This window comes from Antedon bifida, chromosome 2 (genome assembly GCF_963402885.1).
Source record: "Antedon bifida chromosome 2, ecAntBifi1.1, whole genome shotgun sequence".
In the NCBI taxonomy this organism is placed as follows: domain Eukaryota; kingdom Metazoa; phylum Echinodermata; class Crinoidea; order Comatulida; family Antedonidae; genus Antedon; species Antedon bifida.
In genome coordinates this window covers 3,657,449-3,679,764 of record NC_136227.1, presented here as the reverse complement: position 1 = coordinate 3,679,764, position 22,316 = coordinate 3,657,449, and the positions used below count along the sequence as shown (strand labels likewise).

At 33.5% G+C, this 22,316-nt stretch overlaps 2 protein-coding genes across 3 annotated transcripts; one reads left to right on the top strand and one right to left on the bottom strand.

The window, feature by feature from the left end:
* The first annotated feature begins 159 nt into the window (after positions 1-159).
* On the top strand, positions 160-7,014 carry LOC144835787 (malectin-A-like). Its single transcript, XM_078690872.1, has 4 exons — positions 160-586; positions 2,434-2,613; positions 3,810-3,867; positions 4,429-7,014. The coding sequence occupies exons 1-4, from the start codon at positions 242-244 to the stop codon at positions 4,671-4,673; spliced, it is 828 nt and encodes a 275-aa protein (XP_078546998.1). The 5' UTR covers positions 160-241; the 3' UTR covers positions 4,674-7,014.
* A 927-nt stretch (positions 7,015-7,941) lies between these two features.
* On the bottom strand, positions 7,942-15,864 carry LOC144835843 (cell cycle checkpoint protein RAD1-like). Of its 2 annotated transcripts, XM_078690958.1 has the most exons (8): positions 15,674-15,864; positions 15,195-15,350; positions 14,867-14,961; positions 14,636-14,747; positions 13,809-13,931; positions 12,095-12,159; positions 8,714-8,858; positions 7,942-8,458 (listed from the first exon to the last, which is right to left on the bottom strand). In XM_078690958.1, exons 1-8 carry the CDS (start codon positions 15,788-15,790, stop codon positions 8,423-8,425), a joined length of 849 nt encoding a protein of 282 aa, XP_078547084.1. In that variant the 5' UTR covers positions 15,791-15,864; the 3' UTR covers positions 7,942-8,422. The 2 variants fall into 2 exon arrangements, with proteins under 2 accessions (XP_078547084.1, XP_078547085.1); XM_078690959.1 differs by lacking the exon at positions 8,714-8,858.
* Positions 15,865-22,316: the final 6,452 nt, after the last annotated feature.

Sequence of the window (22,316 nt, the reverse complement as noted above, 5' to 3'; positions counted from 1 at the left end):
TCAAGAATTTGTTTAAAATAATATTTTATATGATTTATATTTTTGTTATCTTTATAAATTAGTTTAAGTAGCATATAAATATTGTTTCTTATCTTTTATAAGTAAAAACTTTTTAAATTGTTTATTTCACCTTTAACCTTACATGTGTTGTGTGGCCTAATCTGATTCGCGACCGACCGGTGGATTTCTCGACGTAAACACTCACTGTTATCTTGTTAATTTTGTTTATTATACTTGTAAGATGGGTCATAATATGCAAATAATGTTTTGCATATTGTTGCAATGTTTATTATTATGTCAGGTTTTAGCTATAGGAAAGGTAATATTTGCAGTAAATTCTGGAGGCCAGGCTCACACAGATGAGAACGGCATTCGATACAACGAAGACACGCTCTCAACCGGTATAGTATCGGACTACGGTCGAAATATGCAGATAAGTCGAGTGAGGCCTGAAGATATGATTTTGTATCAAACAGAGCGATACCACGATGAAACATTTGGCTATGATATTCCTCTAAAAGAGGATGGCCGTTATGTTCTTATTTTAAAGTTTTGTGAAGTTTATTTTGCAGCATCAATGCAAAAGGTAAATAATAAAAATAAATAATATTAATAATTATTAATTTTATACATTATAGTAATAGTATACCATACTAGCTAGCTGTATATAAAAATATACCTTTTTAGCAGTTCTTTAATGTAGGCCTATGTGAGTCTTCATGACATAAGGTTTATCGCAAATAGCTTGAATTCACGATGAACATCATTTCACAATGCATGCTGGGATTGGAAGGGTTTGGGAGCAAACGTCATGACGCGTACGTAAAAACAACAAATCACGTACATACTCGTCGCGCACGCTATTTGCGATAAACCTTATTCTCCCAATATTCTATGCCTTTTGCAGTATCAAACTGTATTAAAAAAAGTAAATAAAAGTAATAAAACATATTTAATTTTTCTTTTATTGTTATTGATTAATGAAAATGTTATTAATTTCTTTCTCTTTTAACACAGCTGCAGTTAAAAAACTAAATTGCAACATAAATGTATGATTTAAAGTGAATTTATTTGATTAATTAAACATACAATTATATTCTAGTAATTTACAATCATGCTGTGTAGAATTAAATATAAAATTAAATGTGCCATCTGAATGTTCACAATATTAATTATCAATTTACTTCCCTATGAAATCACCCAATATTGCAATAACACTCCCAAGTGTATCATATCACTCATATCATACTGTAGTACATTTCATCCATATGTTTATCAATTAAACTATTAGTTATAACATATTAGTTTTCAGAAAAAAAACTTAAATTAACTTTTTTGTGTCTTAGAAAACAATATGAAAATGGGCTTTTTTAGTTAATAATAGTTAATTTTAATATTTCAAATGAGACTTAATTTATTCAAATAAATTTCTGTTTATTTTCAATTTGTTCAAACATCTGCAATCTTTTGATAATGTGGTTGGCAGCTTTATAATTTAATCACTTGTTTGTCAATTGTTCAAACAAAATAATTCGTAGATTCAATAATTAACTAGGATAGTAAATTGTAAACTATAATGCATCTCAGGTATCTAATTATTTAATTAATATTTCAGCTGCAGATAATTTTACACAAATTACAGTAAAAAGTAGCTTTGTTTTCGATGTTGAATTTGTTCTAAAGCTCTGTCTACACTATCAAACTAGTTTGTGATTTGCCCAAATATGGTAGTGATATGACATCATCATGGCCGTATTATATGGGCACATCATATTTTTTTTGTCACATAAAGTTTGATAGTGTAGATAGAGCTTTAGAATGAACAGATTAATCGGAATTGTAACACAAACCACAAATTTAAGACTGGTATAATTAACAAAAAATACCAGTATATTTTACAGCTTGTTAAATATCAATATAGCTTGTTAAATATCAATATAGCTTATAGCCAAGATATTGAACTCATCATGTCAACTTTTTATTTATTAACAGTATGTTAATTCCCAGACTCAAATTGTTTTATTTTTTGTCTTAATTTTAACCCAGCAATATTCCATTTTTATACCTTACCTAGACATGCAGTTCCGTAGTAGCTGAACTATAGTATGTGTACTGTTCTTAAACGTGCCAAAATTCAAAAGCATTAATTCTAAATTTTTTTGAACATGTTACCAATGTCGAGAAAATCCGACAATCGAAAACGTCATCCAGCCACCAATGTCGAGAAAATCCGACATCTAGAATGACGACATTCAATAATACTCAATTCTCCCAAAATCAAACTTTTCTTGAAGTCCAAAAGGTTCCAAAAGGTTCCAAATTCTTTTTTTAGTATTAAAAACAGATATAAGGCCAGCGCTGTACAAGAGTGTCCTGTATTCGGCGGGTTGACTAGCTTTTTGTTAATCTTAATTGTTTATTATTTTTCAACAGGTGTTTAACGTTCGAATGAACGGACAACATAATATTGTGACAGATCTAGATATTTACAACAAGGTTGGCAGAGGTACCGCACACGATGAAATCATTCCATTCTCAGTTAGCAAGGGTAAATTAACAGTGAAGGGGGAAGCTTCAACCATTGGAAGCTCACTTTCAGTCGAATTTGTTAAGGTATGTAGTCTATTTCGTGCTTTGCTTACCTGGATAAACAGACTAAGGCCTTTCACCACCAAAGGAGAACATAACTCGAAAATTAATAAAATCCACACCTCCAAGATTGTGGTATCGTCTCAGGTGAGCAAGTACGCCTATGCATACCTCACCATTCATTTTTGGGGCGTCATGGGGAAAATGTTGGTTTGTCCATGTAAACATCACTTTCGGTTTGTGTAATTTAAAATGTGTATAATTTTTATTGTTGGACTTTTGCTATATTTTGTAGTTACTGTAGAGGAAAGCAGTGTGCTATCACTAATCTAGGCTTCTCTCTTATTAATTTAATAAAACAGTATTATATTGTTTTATATGTAATAATAGTTATGTACTTTAGGTATAGTGCTTACTTTGTTGTACATTTAAACAAAACAATAGTAATAACATTTCACAGTATCAATAATCAACATTACTTGGTTTCATATTGTTTTTGTTTCTTTCCATAAAAGTATTTAGTTCATTTAATTGTTTGACTTTCGATTTGATTTGTTGAATCCTCGATACATAACAACATTATGCAGATTATAAGATTAAAACAAGGCCTATACATTTTTAAAATAAAGCATACTATTATTTTAGTTTATTTCCTTCTCAATGATTTTTGTCAGAATTAAACTGTACCTTGCACTCTCTTACACTGCCACAGAGTACTTTAGTACACACTAACATTCAATTTGTCCACAGAAGAGTTACTAATTCCATGGTTTTTTTCCAATGGAAAGAATGTGTTCAGTGAAGCGTGTAATCCTTCTATAGACTCTTCGTTTCAGGTTTCTTAATTCTTAAAATGTTCATTGATTGAAATGTCATTATCATTGTAATTATCCCATTTTAGAATAAATACTTTGACTCTTGAATGTAAAGCTTTGTCTACACTATCAAACTTTATGTCACAAAAAACTGTGGTGTGCCCATATATGGACATGATGATGTCATAATCACTACTCTATTTAGGCAAACTTGTTTGTGTAGACAGAGCTTTACTTCTTTGTCTGCGTTCTCTTGTCATATTGTCTGTTTTGTTGGCAATGGGAGATTTTCTTGCTTTGTATTGATGAAAATTCACACAATTTTAATGAACTAATTATATAAAACAGCTATTTTGACCATGTTTTGGTAAACTTACAAATTACAATGTATTTTTTTCCTTTTAGGGCATCTATGATAACCCTAAAATTAATGCAATCGTCGTAATGAAAGGAACGGAGGACGGTGAGTATTATTGATACAAAACAATGACATGAAATAATCAAATCATGTGGCCTGGCAGTTATAGAGATATGAGAGTTACTTAGTGATCATGAAACTACCATAATGCGTTAATAAAGGCATAATTGCACATCTGTATTCTGTTATTGCTAAGAGAAAAACAGATAAATATTATATGCCAAAAGTATAAGTATTTGATATATGCCAAAACCATTCAAGCACGGACTGTAAGAAATAATAAACTATCAAGATACAATTACAATGACATGAACCATTGCAGACAATTCTCTGTACTTTACATGAATGTATCCAGGCAAATTCTGTGATACAGCATCTCATGTGTTTCACATGTGATACTGTATCATAGATGCTAACCTTCTATGATACAAGAATCACATGTGCCACCTGTATCATAGATGATTCTATGATACAGGAATCACATGTGTACAGTATTATGGAATTTTCTTATGATACTGGACAATATTGTCATATGTGGAGATACAGAACTGAGAATCGGTTGACTATTAACAAAATCAAACTATGTTGTACTACCTTGTTTTTCAGATGTGCCCAAACTGCCCCCCATACCAGGAAAAGAAGACAATTTAGGCTCATTTGACGACGATGAGGACGAAGACGATGATGAAAGAACAGAAGAAAGAAAACAAAATACTAAAATTCCTTCAAACATACCCTCAGGTCCAAAAACAGTAGATCCTTATTCATCAAACGAAAGTAGTCTTCTATTTCCCATTTTAATTGCAATTGGTCTTTTCATTCCTTCGTTGTTTTGTCTGTGTCGACTTTGAGACCAGATTTATGTAAGTGTGTGTCTTTATATTTGTTGTATTTGATAAAAACCAAAATTTTAAATACTGTTTGTGACTCCTTTAAGCGGAGGAAATTCATTGAAACTGGGAAATATCATTTGTTGGTTGTTTTTTTGTTTTTAATTAGATCTCCCACCTTGAACACATACTCATATCAATATTCATATATTTTTCGTACAGTGCAACAGAAGATTTATGCAAATTAACCATTTTTTATTTTGTTGATTCAATATAAACTTGCATCCTCATTAAAAACATAATTTTTTGGGTAAATTTTTGATTTGGAGGAAAAATCTGAAGGAAAAATTAATTTTATTTAAACTTTTTTTTACAATACTGTACAATATTATGATTTGATTCCATATCAGTTTATACCCTGATTAAAAACAATTTGCTGGGGGAAATTTTTGATTTAGAGGAATAATCTGGAGGGAAAATAATTTTAATTAAACTTAAACAATTACTGTATTATGATTTGTTTTTATAAAACAGCTTTAACTATTTAATTAATTAACTATTTAATTAACATGTTTAAAATACTAAGGTATTTCAAAAACATAAACAGAATTCCTACTGAGCAGCTGCATGTGATGGGCCTAAACATCAAATTCTAAAGCGTGATGCGTCTAATTTATGGAAGTACGAGCCATGCAAAGTCACTAGTATAAAGATTATGATGACGATAAAAGTGTTTTTATTTGTTTGGGTCATATTAATACTATCCCTGGATTTATGCATAAATTTGTTGTTTTGTTTAAATAACAGCTACAATTTCAGGGTAATTTACATTTTTCCTAGAAGATGCAGGGCCGTAACCAGCATGAGGCAGACATGGTGCTCACCTTGTCAATTTTCACTACCCACCCCAATTCCCCAGCAGAGATAGTCATATTTTATATAATTATATTTAAAGCATCTTTGCCTCGTGTGTTTAACCTCTCGCTACGGCTTTGAGATAAACAAAATATTTCCATATTTTAGGGTCAAATAAATAACCAGCATATGATAATCGGTGGCTAAGAAACTGGTAAGATGTTACGGTTTTGGACAAGTTTTGGTATTTTTGGTAAATTTGACTGCTACAGTAAAATAACAGTAGAACCCCTATTAAGAGGGAAACTTTGGGACAAAAAGTAACTTTTGAGTAATTTAACATTGCTTTTATAGCAAATTCCAATACTTACCTTAGGTTTAAATGGTTTAGTCTGGTTTACTAATCACTTTTTTTAAATTTAAATATTTATTTTATGTAAAATTCTTTAAATATTATTAACAATATTTGCAGCAGAATTGTTTAGGCTCGACTTAACATTACCACTGCCTCACACTTATGCTTTCAAAGTTTCAATTGCCTTTGATTTACGTGAAAATGTGTGTTTTGGTGTCTCATTTGTTTTGTACAGTATTATAAGATTGTGAAGCTTTACTGCTCATCTCGGGGTATTTACATTGAACATGTACTTAAGTTAGGTAAAGACGTCTTTCATCTACGTTGGTGTATCATTTTTAAAATATTTGTTTCCCAATTACACCATATATAAACATAGTATAATCCTATGCTTGAATATAATCTCATCCCTTAATTTAGGCTAAATTCCACTGGTAATGCAAGTATTTTCCCACCCCCTAATTTTCACTAAATTTCATACACAGGCCCATGGGACTATACTCGGTCATACACAGTAATTGAAATGTGTAACTCTTTAATATAAACATTACTAGACTTGGCTAACTACTAGCCTAAATAAGGCTTAATTAGGAGTAGCAAAGTACTATTATTTGAGTAAAAAACACTATTTTCCCACCCCCTAATTTTCACTAAATTTCATACACAGGCCCCATGGGACTATAATACTTGGTCATACACAGTAATTAAAATGTGTAACTGTTAAATATAAACACTTCTAGGCTTGGCTACTAACTTCTAGCCTATAGAACTTCTAAATAAGGCTTAATTATTAGGGGTTGGAAAAAAGCAAAAATACTATCATTTTTATTTTTTAATAAGATCACTGTAATAAACAATAACAAGGGCAACCTAGAATATATTATTAAGATCGTATGCTTCTTTTAAATGCCCATAAATTATTTTTTTAAACATTATTGTTAGCAAGTATTTTGTTATTTATGTACACCACCCAGTCAATGGTAAATGCAATATTTTTTAGTATTAGTAGCCGTGTTATCAATGTAACAATAAGTTAGTTTAAACTGAGACAATGTTGTCTCAGGTTTAAACAAACATAACTCACTGCAAAGTTAATACCAAGTATGGTGGTTGTTAAAAGTACTTTTAATAAATAATTTGAAAAAAAAAAAATTATAGTCTTTTCTCCTTGTCTTGTATACAAGAATACTGGTCCAATCCCGTACACCATCTCTCTCCCCACCCCCCAAGGTCAGCACGTGATGGCGCAGGGGACAGAAACACTCACGCAATATCCGCTCCAGGAGCTGATCTTGTCGGGGCCAGTCGGTGATGGTACAGCCTCACCTCTCCCAGTGCCCGAACCCTCAGGTTCTGGGCCAACCCCCGAAATGCTGCAAACTCTCCCGGCAATACCATGCTCGTCAGGTGCAGCTCAATCGACACATGGTTGTGGGACGGGGCCTGTATTAGATTAATCTCCCTAGGGGACAGGTAAGTGGGTGGATCACAGAAGACCGCGATTAGGCCCCAAAACAGTGACCTTTGGGTCCACTGGCTTGACAGGGTCTGCCTCCCTTTCCCGGCATAGCTGGTAAATTGGCGGCAGCCCCAGGGCAGAAAATAACTGGTCAGGATGGAAATGTGTGTCAAACGCGCACGGTAGGGACGGGGTTGCTGGCACTGGGTCAGGACGCCGCTTCCTCCCCTTTTTGTCGGGGACCGTGAAAGTTGCCACCCCCACGAGTCTGGCCATGGCGGCCAGCGCTCGAAAATGGATGAGAAAGACGGGACGATTGTTACTTGTGCGTGCAGGTCTTCCTCCCTCCCCTTAAAGATTCCCACCATCTTTTCCTCTAGTTCGGAATCACACATGGTTCTTCATTGTATTTATTATCCTGTATGTTGGAAATAAATTGAATCACCAGAAGAATTTTGCAGCTAATAATAAATTCTGAAATGTTCATCATGCCCAGCCTGACTCACCATGGTAAGGTATATTGAACTTTTATTCATAATGATCGGCGCTTATACAGATTTGCAACAGTACCACATCATTCATAACATAAGCTGCATTACTCAGAAAGTGTTATCATAAAGTACCTTGTTTGATTGCAATCTAGCAATTTATTATCAACATATTTACTGTGTAATCGTCTTATCTGTTTGTCATCTTCTTACTTTTGATGAATTGGCACAAATTTTTATATTTGCTTGTGTAACATAACAGGAAAAGATATAAAAAGCAGTATTACACTGTATAGTATAATCAGTGGCGTGGCGGCTATGAGCGCTTACTGGCTAAACCCATGGGCCCCAGAGCATGAGCAGTCCAATGCAACCACCCAGCGTTGGAGAGTCTCTAGGAGTGGCCACTCTTACACCACTGAGTATAATATCAAATTGTGTAGCTAACATATAATAATATACATGTATAAAGTATATTCAATAACAGCATACAATAGGCACATTGTTCATTCTATTTCATGCATCTTTAACAAAAAGCTCCAATTCAGAATCTGCATGTTCATGTCCTCTAGCTGGATGAAGATACCTCTCCACATAAAAATAATCTTCATTTTCAGTCATCTTCAACACTCTCTTCATCAGGGGCACACTGAAAATAAATAATAATAATAATTGACACTTTATTTAAAAAAAATAAAAGTAATTGACACTTTATCAAAAAAAAAGAAGTATTAATCGACACATTATTTTATTTAGTTAAAAGCTTGGAGTTAAAATACATTTAAAATATGACATGCACAGTTTGCTACACTGGAAGGGTTACGCTCTTAGCCTTTATGGCACAAATAACTGCCTTATAGTATGATTTTAAAGAGTGATCTTAATAATATTAATTAATACTTACATAATATTCAACGAATGAGATTTGGCCATCATCATTTTGTATCATGTACTGCAATGACAGAAAACCACGGTGGTCTGTCCGGATTGACACTTTACACGACACCATTAATGCTTTAACGGATGGCTTTAGTAACGTCAATTTGTATCTAAAATATGTGGTGAAAATGTTTTACATAAGAATTATATTATATCATTAAATATTTTATATATAGTAAAGCTCTGTCTACATTATCAAACTTTATGTGACAAAAAAAATGTGATGTGCCCATGATGATGTCATATTTAGGCACATCACACGTTTTTGTCAAACTATAGTTTGATAGCGTAGACAAAGCTTAAGAAATGGATGTATTCCAAATGATCTGAATCATCTTGTAATGTATGGATCGCCACTCCTTCAGCCCTCTCTTTGACAGGGCTGTGATGTATTAGAACACCGAGGTAGTCCTACTCTTTTGAAAGATGCACTCGGTTTTGTTAGGTTCACAAAAGCCTAATGGTCCTCCAGTCAAAGAGAATACTTATTCTACCACCAAAATGATGAAGGAGTGCCTTAACCTTTCCTGATCTTATGGCTATGGGTTGCAGCGCCCTCTACCGATTGTTCTCCGAGGCATGTCTCTATTCTGATTTTGTTTTATTGATAGGATCATAAGAATTAGCACATACAATTAACTAGTTCATTAAGCTTCATTTCATTAAAATTAACATAAAAAACTAATATTTGTTTAGCTCACATGAAATAATTAAAGCTCTGTCTATACTTTCAAACTAGTTTGACAAAAAGGTGTGATGTACCCAAATATGGTAGTGATATGCTTAAATATGGTAGTGATATGACATCATCATGTCCATATATGAGCACATCACATGTTTTTGTCACATAAAGATTGATAGTGTAGACAGCTTTAGTAATGTATACTCATGAAGGAGAAAAATGTACTACACACTGACACAGCATTTATTACAACACAATTAACAGCGTTAACGTCATAAGATACCTTTATGTAATTGATCACCTCTATAAATTCCTTTTTTCTGCGAATTTTATTTTATAGACTTTGCTCTTCAAGTTATTTGACCTGCTAAAATCGGCCTTTGATTTTCTTTGAATACATAACTCTACTCCTTGGGTAGAGATAATGCTTATACAGACAAAAATATGTAATGATGTTTTAAGAAATGTTATATTCACAAGAAATTTACTCATGCGTGACAACATTTATCCCTACTGAATATAGCCTTGGGAAAATGTTCTACTATGAATTGCTATCCACTGTTTGTCATTGCAAAACAAGCCCGAGGAATATTTTCAACTACAGTATTTCAATTTATTTGATAATTCATGTAAGGTTGTTGACATGATGGAGAAACTAGATAAGCTTTAATTAAGACTAGTAAAAAAAACAATTAATTGATATAAAGTGCACGAGGAAGATCAAAATCTACATGGATCATGGAAGTTCAAAAGGAAATAGAAAATTTAAGAAAACAATCCTGTCCATAACAGAGTAAAATGGTATGAAACAGTGGAAAACATCATTGTCTCAATGACGAGACGAAAGGCGTAACTGATGATGATTATAAGTGCACACATACACTTACACAAGAGTGTGGGGATGGATAATCACAAACACATATACGTACATAAATAATTTACAATTTCTATCCCACCCACTGCTAAAATGATCTCTATATTTAAATGATGGGGAGTTCTTGGAGACTATGTTTAAGGGATTGTACATAGTGATAAATTATGATGGATGTATTGTCCCCCTGAAAAAATAATTCTGAACAACATTTTTGCCAAATATGCCATTCTAATGTAACATAATAGTTATCCACTTTGACCAAAAATTGGATCGAAAAAAAAAATGTATTTACCTGAAAAAACTGTAATTTAAAGCAAAACATGGTAAAATTGGCTGCCAGCCAATGGGTTTTTGATTGAATTTAACCATTTATTTTGTCATTTTTTAAGTGAAAACATTATTTTTTTTTCTACGGAAGTGATAAACTTTATTAAAACCACAAAATAACATATTCAAAGTCTGATTTAATTAATCTTCATTTTTCATGTTTTTGGGGGATAATACATCTTTAAAACTATTATTTAAGTTTGTATGCGTCACACTGTATGTATAGAAATTGCAACATATATAGCCAGTGGAGGAGAAGCCTTCAACTACGAAGTTTTCTCCTAAAGAAGAAGAAAGGAAACATCGGATTTGTAGAAGTGAGTGAGGTTAATTTACACCATAAACTGCATTGCAATTTACTGTATACCCATAAACCTACAGATATAAAGCAGATATATTGTTTCAACTCTATAACTTTGACAATTGTAATCTGATTTGTCTTTGGTTTTACATTAACAAGTGCTTTATAGTGTAAAGCAATGGCATATTAAGTAACCACTAAATTCCTGTAATGGAAATCAAGATTTCAGTTGTAACACGGTTTGAGAAATAGTTTTAGATTAGTGATAGAGTAATTTAATGTGATAATTAATAGTAAGTAACTGAGATTATTTGATGGTAATTCTTTACATTATCTCAATTTATTGAAATTGTCTATGCAACAGACAACTAAACCTTTTCCAACATGTATGCTATAGGTTAATCTAGACAGCGATTCAGCTAATATTATTCGTAAACAAATATTTTGGCACACATGGCATGTCATAACTAAACTTTCAAAAATAATCCGAAGCTGGTGGTGGTATATAAAGATATTAACAACACTTGAGGCAATTCTAGCTAGGTATACACTAAAACATGTTTTTCTACATTCCACAATGTTCAGGCTTAAAACCTTTTCACACCGAAAAAAAAAGTAACAACTTGTAATCAAGTTTCAATAGACAAAAGACAATTTTGAGGAAAATATTCACAGAAAAACACACCGATTAGAGGCCTGTTTTTTTGTTTGTTCTGAGATGTTACTGCGCGCACATATATTGCCCTGGTATTAAACTGACCAATCATAGTAATCAAATAGCGTGCAACTATGCTTTCTCTCAAGATTTCTCATGGTATGAGTGTATGAAAACATGTAATCAATCGGGAGATCAAACCTACAAGTTGTAACAATTTATGCAATGTAATGTGCCCATATATGGACATGATGATGTCATATCACTACCATATTTAAGCATATCACTACCATATTTAAGCATATCACTACCATATTTAAGCATATCACTACCACATTTGGGCACATCACACTTTTTTTTCAAACTAGTTTGAGCTTTAGGGATATGGATAAGAATTAGCACCTATTTAAGTTGGTTTAATGGGTAAACTTAGTCAATAACTTGGTTAAGGCAATAACTAAGCCTGAACTGAGTACAGTTTATTTTATGTTCTTTATCTGCACTCACCTATTGCTCTGAGTCTGAGTGCACTGAAATGACTCTATCAGATCACTCTCTCTTGGGAAATCAGACTGAAATGTAAGAAATTGCCTACATTATAGTTATAATACTATTTCGCTCATTACATATCAATACAACCACCATAATATATTTTTATTAATGAGCTACACTTTGTAAATTTGTCAATGTTACCTTATATTATAGCGAGCTTTCGTTTTGGGATGGTAGACGGAGGATGACCTACAGTTAACCTCCGTCTACACTATTTTTTTTTTTTTTTTCATTTCATTTCATTTATTTCACTATCATCATCGCAGCCTTAGCTGAATTACAAAGATATTTACATTTTCTCAATATTAAAATTTGTATAAAAGTATAAAACCAATGATAATTATATATAAAAAAGGAGGCAATTTACACAAGAAATACAATACAGGAACATTCAACAAGTTTAGCATTAAAATATTAAAATAGAAAAAAAAAAAAAAAAAAACACCAAAAAGGACCAATAAGAATTGCATAGCTGTACTGGGTGATATATAATGATTATTCATTTAGAAGCGAGATAAGGTATGGTATTGCACTTTTTCTATATCTTTCAACTCTGCATTTGGGTTGTTGATACTTTACACGTCTTAGTTTCATGTTACTTACATTCTTCACTGGAAACCATTTTCCAAAATGAATACTTTTTGAAAACCTTATGTGACAAAAAAATGTGATGTGCCCATATATGGACATAATGATATCTCTACCATATTTGTGCACATCACATCTTTTTAGTTTGATAGTGTAAACGGAGCTTTATGCCTACAGATAAGGAACGCAACAGTGTATACTGGGCTACACACATGCATCAATTTATCTTTTGTACTCATCACTTCTCCTTTATCTACCATCCTAAAACAAACTCAATACTCATACAGCAGAAATAATAATAATAATTAATAATAATTTTTTAAAAACCTGGTCAATTTTGTTAAGATATAATACTGTAGTAAGTTATCATTTTTTTAAACATTATTTTTTAAACTTTATTATTGACTGAGCAGAAGGAAGAACTTTGATTTATGAAAGAGGAATTTAAATATTATAGTTAATATCAAATACTATATAGCATTGTTAATTAAGGCATAAATGACCACACTGGTACACTGCACGTAACTTCTGAATTTTTATGTTGCGTATGCAATTATGTAATGAATATTTTTCTACATTTTACTCAGTAATGGATATTGGTAACTGTGTAAAAGCTTCTATACTTCCTTAAGGTATATTACTATCAACTGCTTCAATATACAGAGTAGCAATGCATGTTTATGTATACAAAAATATACAATCTACAATATTAAGATTGAAACAAATCAACTTAAATTATTAGAATACCGTATATTCTCAGGTATAATCCCAAATCAGATCTAGTCCCACCCCCTACTCTATGTCTGATTTCACATACAGGCATATCCTTGGGTATAGTCCCAGTATTGACTTTTGGTCTGGATGTAGGCCTCTCTCTAGCCAGTTCAGATGAGTTTTTACAATACTTACCAATCATTTTTTTCCTGAACACCAGGGTTTTCCCTGGTATATTCCTACCACTCAAATTTGGCCCGGTTTTGTGTTATAGAGTGGAGGTGGTGGGATTATACCAGAGGATGTAAGGTAATTGTAAAGAATATGAAGCTAGGGATTTTGTAAAAAAAAACAGAGAAAATCTTACAAAAGCGCTTCCAGACACGCCGTATGTAGTCAGTCTGAAGTGAGGCTTATCAGGTGACAACAGTATCTCTAGTACCTCGCTTGTCATGTCTAGTTCTTGGAAAGCTTCTTTTAGACACTCCGACTGTAATATAAGAATTGTTAATCTGAATATGACATGGTAAAAAATGTAATAATGATCTAAACATACAGTATTGTTTTTTACACATAGATTCAAACATACTGAAAAAATTAAAGCCCATATTCCCTACAATTTTTGACGGTTTGTAAAAATAATGCATATCATATATAACTTTAAAAACATTAAACCAGGTCATTCCTTGTTAAAGGTATGTTTTATGGTAAATTATGATAAAAAGAGAGAAACAATGCACTACTCAAAAGTAGCTCGCGTCAAATATCCTCTCGTGGACGGTCTTTAGGCTTAGCCTAGCTAGGCTTAGTTTTGTACGATTATTAGATTTTTAGATCTAAAAAACATGGGAATGGGACTGGGAATAAAATACTTTACTTTAATTATATAGATGAATTTGGGACCATGTCAAAATTAGTTAATGCAGCTACTGCAGTAACTTTTTTTCACTGCAATAAAGTATGATTTAGTTCTTATATTTAGGAACAAACTTCATTGTTGAAGGCTACTGCTTCACTACTGGCTATCAAATTTTCATGCATATGGTGTGTGGTGCATACACAGTTTCATATATTTAGTTGTCTTAATGTTAATTCTCGAGGCAGTCATTGCAACAAACAGTAACTAGGCCTACACTAGAATAATAGACATATTTTGTAGAAAGTAGTTTTTAATCAAAGACATAAATCAGTGACCTTCATAATAATTTTGTTAATGACATTTGCACTTGTAAAGTTGAAATCTAGCGTCTCATCTGACTCCAATGTTTTTATACTACAATCAGTCAGTACTCCATTTTCTTCCAACCTATACAGAATTAAAATAAAAACGGCAATAAAATACAACTGTATTCATCCACAGAACAAGCCAGAAAAATCAGTAAAAGCATATTTTGACAAACTTGGAGATTGTGTAAATACACTCACATAAGCAATAGTGGGCTTCCATAACCAGCATAACAAATCTTAAGTGCTGGGTTCGATCCTTGAGATGATCCACCACCAAATATGGTCAAACACTCCTGAAAAAATTAAAATATATATATATATATATTATATATTTCTTCACTTTTTAGTGGAAGGATAATAGGAAAGGATAATATAGAAATGTATATATAATTTGTTAAACTATAATTTGTTAAACCAAGTTGCAATACAATAATATGATTGATTGTAGATACTTCTGGGTATATCATTACTGTAGATGAACAAATCAATATACAAGGTTAGTGTGGTGCTTCTGTCCAACTTTTACCTGTAAAACATTAAGACTAATCTTGAATGTAGCCGACTCTTCCCGAATGATGTAACTTTGAAAGATTGTTGCTTGTAAAAATGCATTTGCTTGAACGCATTTGGAATCTTCAACCGTAACTTTCAATCCATTCTCAGTTGCAAATACTGTTGCCAGCTACAAAAATAAAATATTAATAAATCTATTTTGAACATTTAGGCCTAGGCACAGGCCTACAACAACAAACAAAAGCAAACAAGAGAAGCAAGCAACTGTACTGAGTGATACTTACTTAACTTAAAACTGAGTGATGAAGTGAAGAGATTATTATTTTTGTAGGATTAAAAATTGCTATGGCTATTTATAAATAGGCCTAACTTTAAATAAATATTAAAAGACGTTAACGTAGGCCCCAGGCCTATCTAGTACTATGCCTGGTAGGCTAGCTACGTACGTAAGCCTAGCACTAGCAGGCCTAGGCCTAGGCTAGATATACTTACTTCTTTATCTTTACACAAAATTGCTTTTAGGACGTTTGATATATTTTTGGCATTATCAATTTTGGCAATCAAAACGTATTGATTGTCCTCGTCACTTTCTTGTGTTGAAAGGGTCATATCACAACAAAGAAAACCAGAAAATACATAAACATTCTCTAGGCTACAAAAAAATTATAATGCCCGCCGAACTTTACCACTGTACCTACCCTAGAAATTAAGTGCGCCCTCATTACCATCGACTGTATATTATAACAAAAATCTTTTTACCAATTTATTTGATACGCTATATATAGGCCTACGATATAACAATACATGGAGGTAAAAAATATATATTTATTACCTCCGTGGTATAAATAGTTATTTAATATTAACTAATTAATTAACTAATAGGTTATTTTATGCGCTATTATTTGGTCAATAATGATTGAATTCAATCAATTAAATAAATCAAAAAAATAATAATATAACGTCATTCGCTGAAATTTAGTGCGAGTATGATTAATTTGTGACACTTTATATGAAATCGGTGTCAGATTCATAAACAAAAAGCGAACGGCAGCAGAGTGCTATTAATTAGCTAAATGCGTTTTTACTTGAGGTTAAACAGCTAGTTCTCTGTAGGTAACCTTTGTGTGATGATGATCGATATACTTGTTACTGCAGGACATGTATTAAATATAGACGCACATTTATTTTGTATTTCAAAAGAAATCAAAATTAGGCAGTGTAAACTTAAGCTTGGTTGGTTCCCACTGGACGCAACGCAACGACGTAATCGATCAATGAAACGTGATAGCCCGGATAAGTCATCGCCTGTGATTGGTCACAAGTTGTGCGTACGTCCTTGTATCCATGCGTTCTCCTAGTGGGAACCAAGCTTAAAGTTCAACACGGTACCGGACCCTTATCGATCAGGACGACTAAGTATTTCATTCGCTTTTTAGATTAAAATTAAATATTAATGTTATCAATTTAAGAACTTATCATGATGTTTATCATAATTTCTATCAACAAAATTCACTGGATGACACCAATTCCAAGCACAAAGGCGAGCTAAACGTAAACAAATGGCATAATGTTAAAACGCTCTTCAAATCTTTCGAATAAATTGCGTTTTTGGAAGTGACAATTCAATGAATACGATAGTGAATACAATACTTATTGTATATTAGTAATAATTTATTTTCGTCAATATAAGTTTTAAGTCATATGCATGGATCACCTCCATGGCGCGATATTATGAATTATTCGGGGGTTTTGTTGCGTTGTAAGCCTGTCCAATAGAATTGAAGTTTGCTGCCTCCGGCAGCGATGGCGTTCCATGTCTCACCCTTGTTGACGGCTGTACAAACATCCATCATCGTGTCCTTTTCGTGACCTCTCATTCAAAGATTATTCGATAACGATTACAAAAAATCAGGCCAATGTTTTTTTTTGGGCATATTCAAGGAAATGTATTTCATTTGAACAAATAAAAATGTTTTTCCGAACCGCAACAATATATCGTATATGGGAAGCCTTGAAAAGCAATAACGAGCGCTGATGTTGATAGACCTTCGATTAAACTAGCATTTATGTATGATGAATGAAAAACATCGAGGGAGATGGAAATGAATGATGTATTTGAAACATTATATTGATTGATGTTATTATTAGAAAGATTCGAGGAAAAAAACTAAGAACTATGAATCTAAATGGGAAGTCAGATGGGGCCGTGCTCTTAATTAAAGTTAAAGGTTTCTGTTTCAATTTATGCTTTTTTTTAAAGTAATTTGACCAATGACGCGATGGATCACCCGGACTTTCTCGCTTGTGATTGGTCACTCAGACCACTTTGGTTGATCCTACGTCTTGCGTTGCGAGGGAATACGCACACGTGTCTTCGTTTTTAATACTATTTAAGTCAGTTTCAGTATTTTATTCTTGGTCTCCCACTAAGGACGTGCTGTAAGCGCACCGCAAGTAATTTGACCAATGACGCGATGGATCGTCTGGACTGTCTCGCTTGTGATTGGTCAGCCCAGTTGTAAGGGCGTACTGTAAGCGCATCGCAAATGCAATGACGCGATCGCCTGGACTGTCGACAAGGCTTACGTCTCGGCTTATATAATAATTGCGGATCAATCGGAACAATATTCGTGTTCAAAATTCTATTTTTTATTTGATTTGGTTGTAAAAAAACACCCATGATTTAAACAAAATGGCAAATGACAGTAATACAAGCAAAAGTCAGTTTCATTTGTATCATTAGATTAGCAACGATGCGAGGAATTTGCGGAAATAGTATGCTATAAAAAATAACAAATTAGCATTACAATTTGACAAGCATTTCAATGAAGGCTAAGGTGCTGAGTCGCTCCTTTCATCGGTGTTAATCTTAATAAATCCAAAATTGAACTAGACACGAGTCAGTTATCGTGATGTGAATTATGAATATAACGTATGAATTTTAAAGATTAGAGTTGTTCTGCCCGTCATCATTGCAATACACACCGAGGCCTATACTAGAACGCAACGCAACGTAACGCAGCGACGTATCGACGCAAAGTGCTGTATTGTATAGCTATGGGAAATCAAGTGGGAACCGACGACGCAACAGTGCTGCAAACATCGCTACGGGAAATCAAATCAGTTTGATTTGACGCAACAACGCAAGGCAAGAGAACACTGGGAAAACACAGAGCCAAACATAGTACAGTGCGTACTCAAAAGTACGCGGGGTAAACCATGTCAAAGTCTACGACAACTAACGTTGACACGCAACAAGCAGGAGGTTGGATTTCATGCAATCATTGGAAGGGCATTTTCTTATGTTGAGCAATGACAATTTGTTTAAGTTATTAAAAAACGCACCTTTAAAATAACACGAATAATGGTCTTTATATTTAGACTTCAATTGCGTAAGGAAATTAATTCAGATCAATGCTTGATTTAATCACCAATAAGCGAGTGAGTTAACCATGACGTAAGCGAAACAATAAAAAGGCAATTAAGACAATGAATTTTGTAATCAATAAACGTAAAATTCACCTGCAAATTTGATATGAAAAAGATGTAATTAACTTGTAATATAAGGCCTACTTTTATTGGCATTTTTGTATATATCATATATAATACATAACACATATATAAACAAAATACCATCATATTATCATCAGCGTTTCCACGCGCGCGTAAAATTACATAATGAAGCTTGGTTCCCACTAGCGACGCAAAATACGCAACCTACGCAACGTAAGAAAATGTCCTAATAATTGTGTTTGCCCCCGCCTGCGTGAAATCAAACCTGTGATGTTTGCAGCACTATTGCGTCGTCGGTTCCCACTATGATTACGCAATACAGCACGTTGCGTCAATACGTCGTTGCGTTGCGTCCTAGTGGGAACCACGCTTACATAACAATGCAATAATACACATTCATTATATGCCTCGAATAACAAATAAATTTTAGTATAAAAATGATGAGAAATTATGAGGGTTTATGTGTAAACGAGTTCATTGAATCTTGAGGAAATGACATATTTCAATTTCTTAAAACATGAAAATTAGAACCAAACGATCCAGGTTTATAGCCCTTATCCGAGAAAACTTTTTCTACAACAAGAACTATTTGGAGCGAATAAGGCTTGAACTCTTGTCGTTGTCATCGGCAAGAGTTCAAACCTAACTCGCTGGTGGTAGAACAGTCTTATTGTTGTACTATACGTAAATCATCAAGAGGGCCCCTTGATTATCAGCATACGCTGTTTAGGGTCACCCTCTATAAATAAAGTGAAATTTTAAAAAAAAATTAAAAAAATGCGTATTCATGTTTCCATCTTCCAAATCCCTCTCCACGCGCGCATGCGTATAAGCTGACGCTTTCGATTCGCGCGAACAAATTCACTTAGTGGAAAAAGGCTTAAGCGTGGTTCCCACTAGCGACGCAACGCAACGCAACACAACGACGTATTGATTAAGATACACGATATAGCGTGGTTTCCACTGGAACGCAACGCAGCGACGTATCGACGCAAAATGATGTATTGCCTCATCACAAGTGGGAACCGACGAACATCGCAGGTTTGATTTCACGCAGGCGGGAGCAATCAAAATATTGGAAGGTCATTTTCTTACGTTGCGTAGGTTGCGTTACGTTTTGCGTCTCTAGTGGGAACCAAGCTTTAGGGAAGATTAAAAAAAAAACATGTACACATCTACTAAATTCCTCCAGTGTGGACAAGATGACATTCAGCTGTAATTAGACGTTTTGGTGGTTAATGAGAGAATCGATTACCTAGGAATTTTTCTCATTTAATCGGCAATCAAGAAGGGAGAAGGTCGATCAATTGTCTTGATAATAATGCTTTATCAATAATTTGAGTCTGAGTAGGCCTATAATGGTTACATTATTATCTCTCTAGAGTTAGTTTCCTAACCTGATCGATAACTCTCTTCAATTATGATCGCTATACAAAACATTAGTAATTCGGAAAATTGAGAAATACCTCAAAGAAAATACAATAAAAACTAGAATTCCCCAGGTAGGGGCACACGTTGGCGCAGCTCGCAAGTCAATAATCGGTCCAAGCGTTTAAAAGTTTTAGCCAAAAAAAGTGGCTGTGGCTTCAGAGGCAACGCCTACTTCTTGAAGAATAGACATAGAACCCAGTCAGCATAGGCTGACTGGGTAAAATGTATTTAATCTATAAAGGTTCGTGTTAGTCAATGTAACCAGGACAATATCGACTTCTTACGAAAATAAACAAGAAATATTTCTTACAAAAAACGCCGCTGGACATTTTAAAATTAATCATTGTTCTTTTAATTAATTAATGATTAATTATTAAAAAGATGTCCTTTAATCGCAAAGGTACATACACATCACAGATAGTTCTTTAATTATGAATCACATGCCCATTTTTTCACTAGTTAATTGTATACACAGCATTTGAAAGAAGACATATGTACCTTTCCCCAGCCCTCAGCCTTAGATACTATAACTGCTGCTTGCTTTAGCTTCTGAATGAGTAGTCCTCATGGGACGTAGCTGGCTAGAGCAGCAGCGTGAAAAATTGAAACAAACATTAAGCATAGCTATGGCAAGCCTCAGCTGTCTGAAGTATTCAAAATATTATATTATTATATCATTTTTTTATTATATTATATATTGTATTGTAATGAAATATACGTTTTGCATTATATTACTTAGTTTTAGCATTATATTATATCTATTTCTAATATATTATGTGAAAAATGTAACAAATTATTGACTATTTGTATTATATTATTCGGTTTTGGCATTATATTATGAACATTTACTATTATATTAATAATGAAATACATTATATTATAATATAATTGTATTATATTAAACGCATTTACCTTACGTTATAACATACAACATTATTATATTATACGGATTCGTTAGTTATATTATTATTTTGTATGATGTTTATTATACGTCACGACTTATTTCAGTTCTTCTAACTCTTTCTCTCCCTCCCCCTGTTCACTAGCAATCAGCGGCAGAATCTGAATTGTGTGACTGTTGAAGAATAACTAATTATCTTTACTACGTACTAGGCCTAGGCCTACTAGGGGATCTAGCCTAGACGTAGCTATAGTTAGACAAGTGACCAAGGACCACCGGACAGCTACAACTAATACTACAATACTATAATACTACTACAATAACTACTACTGCTACTACCTAGGCGAGTACTAGGTAGCTACTACTAGGCTCTAGGGCGTATGTATGATGTTAACTACTAGGCCTAGGCCTACTAGTACTAGGCTAGGCCTAGACTTAAGTTGTAGTAGGCTAGGGCCGGGCCTGCTGCCTTAGGCTAGGCTACTACTACTACTACTAGGCAGTCAGCCCATGATGGGTACGAGTAAGCCAAAATTTTGGATAAGTAAACCAAAATTTGGGTACGAGCGAGTTGGCATGGGTACGGGTTGACCTGTATCCTTCTAGCTAATCGTACTAGGCCTAGGCCTCAAGTAAGTCTACGCTACCCAGTCCGGCTACAATATGGTTTATTTTGTTTTATAGCTTTATTGATAGCTGGGTTCAAATCTGGGTTGGGATGGCTTTTTCTTATTCTAAAACAGATTTCCTTATCATAATAAAATAATATATGAATTTATTTGTAATATTGTAATGTATACATAATATAAGTAATTGCCATTGCATTTATTATTATTAATTATATATTATACGGTTACCCCTTAATTATACTATAGTATAATTTCCTTGTTATATTTTACAATATTTTCTTCATAATTCTACAATTTTGTCTTTCACAGCACAAATTTATCAGTACTGAATCATCACACACCAAGTCTCATAAATCTCTACAGTATTTGTCCAAGCTACTCCAGCTACATGGTATTGCCTTGAGGCTAAACTACACGGTATACTGCCACTACCATCATCCCTGGCTCGTCAACCTGGACCACATAAGCACAGTTTCAGTTTATTTACCATTTCAATTTCTGAACATAAGAGATGAACAACTTATATGGATGGATAACCGTAAGAGCAAAGCTCGTTTACCGGTCACCCATTAGTGCAGTGACATTACAGACAACATAAAGACAGAACAAAGGTGCAATACATAACAAGACATGTGAACACTTGTGTTTGCAACCCCTTGGA

What these genes read in the sequence shown, in the direction of transcription:
- LOC144835787 (XM_078690872.1), top strand. Translation starts at nt 242, where the DNA reads ATGGGTCATAATATGCAAATAATGTTTTGCATATTGTTGCAATGTTTA. An exon ending in TTGCAGCATCAATGCAAAAG is followed by an intron (nt 587 to 2,433) that starts GTAAATAATAAA and finishes ATTTTTCAACAG; the next exon opens with GTGTTTAACGTTCGAATGAA. An exon ending in TTTCAGTCGAATTTGTTAAG is followed by an intron (nt 2,614 to 3,809) that starts GTATGTAGTCTA and finishes TTTTCCTTTTAG; the next exon opens with GGCATCTATGATAACCCTAA.
- LOC144835843 (XM_078690958.1), bottom strand. Translation starts at nt 15,790, where the DNA reads ATGACCCTTTCAACACAAGAAAGTGACGAGGACAATCAATACGTTTTG. An exon ending in TTTTGTGTAAAGATAAAGAA is followed by an intron (nt 15,351 to 15,673) that starts GTAAGTATATCT and finishes TTATTTTTGTAG; the next exon opens with CTGGCAACAGTATTTGCAAC. An exon ending in TCTCATTCGTTGAATATTAT is followed by an intron (nt 8,459 to 8,713) that starts GTAAGTATTAAT and finishes ATTTATTTTCAG; the next exon opens with TGTGCCCCTGATGAAGAGAG.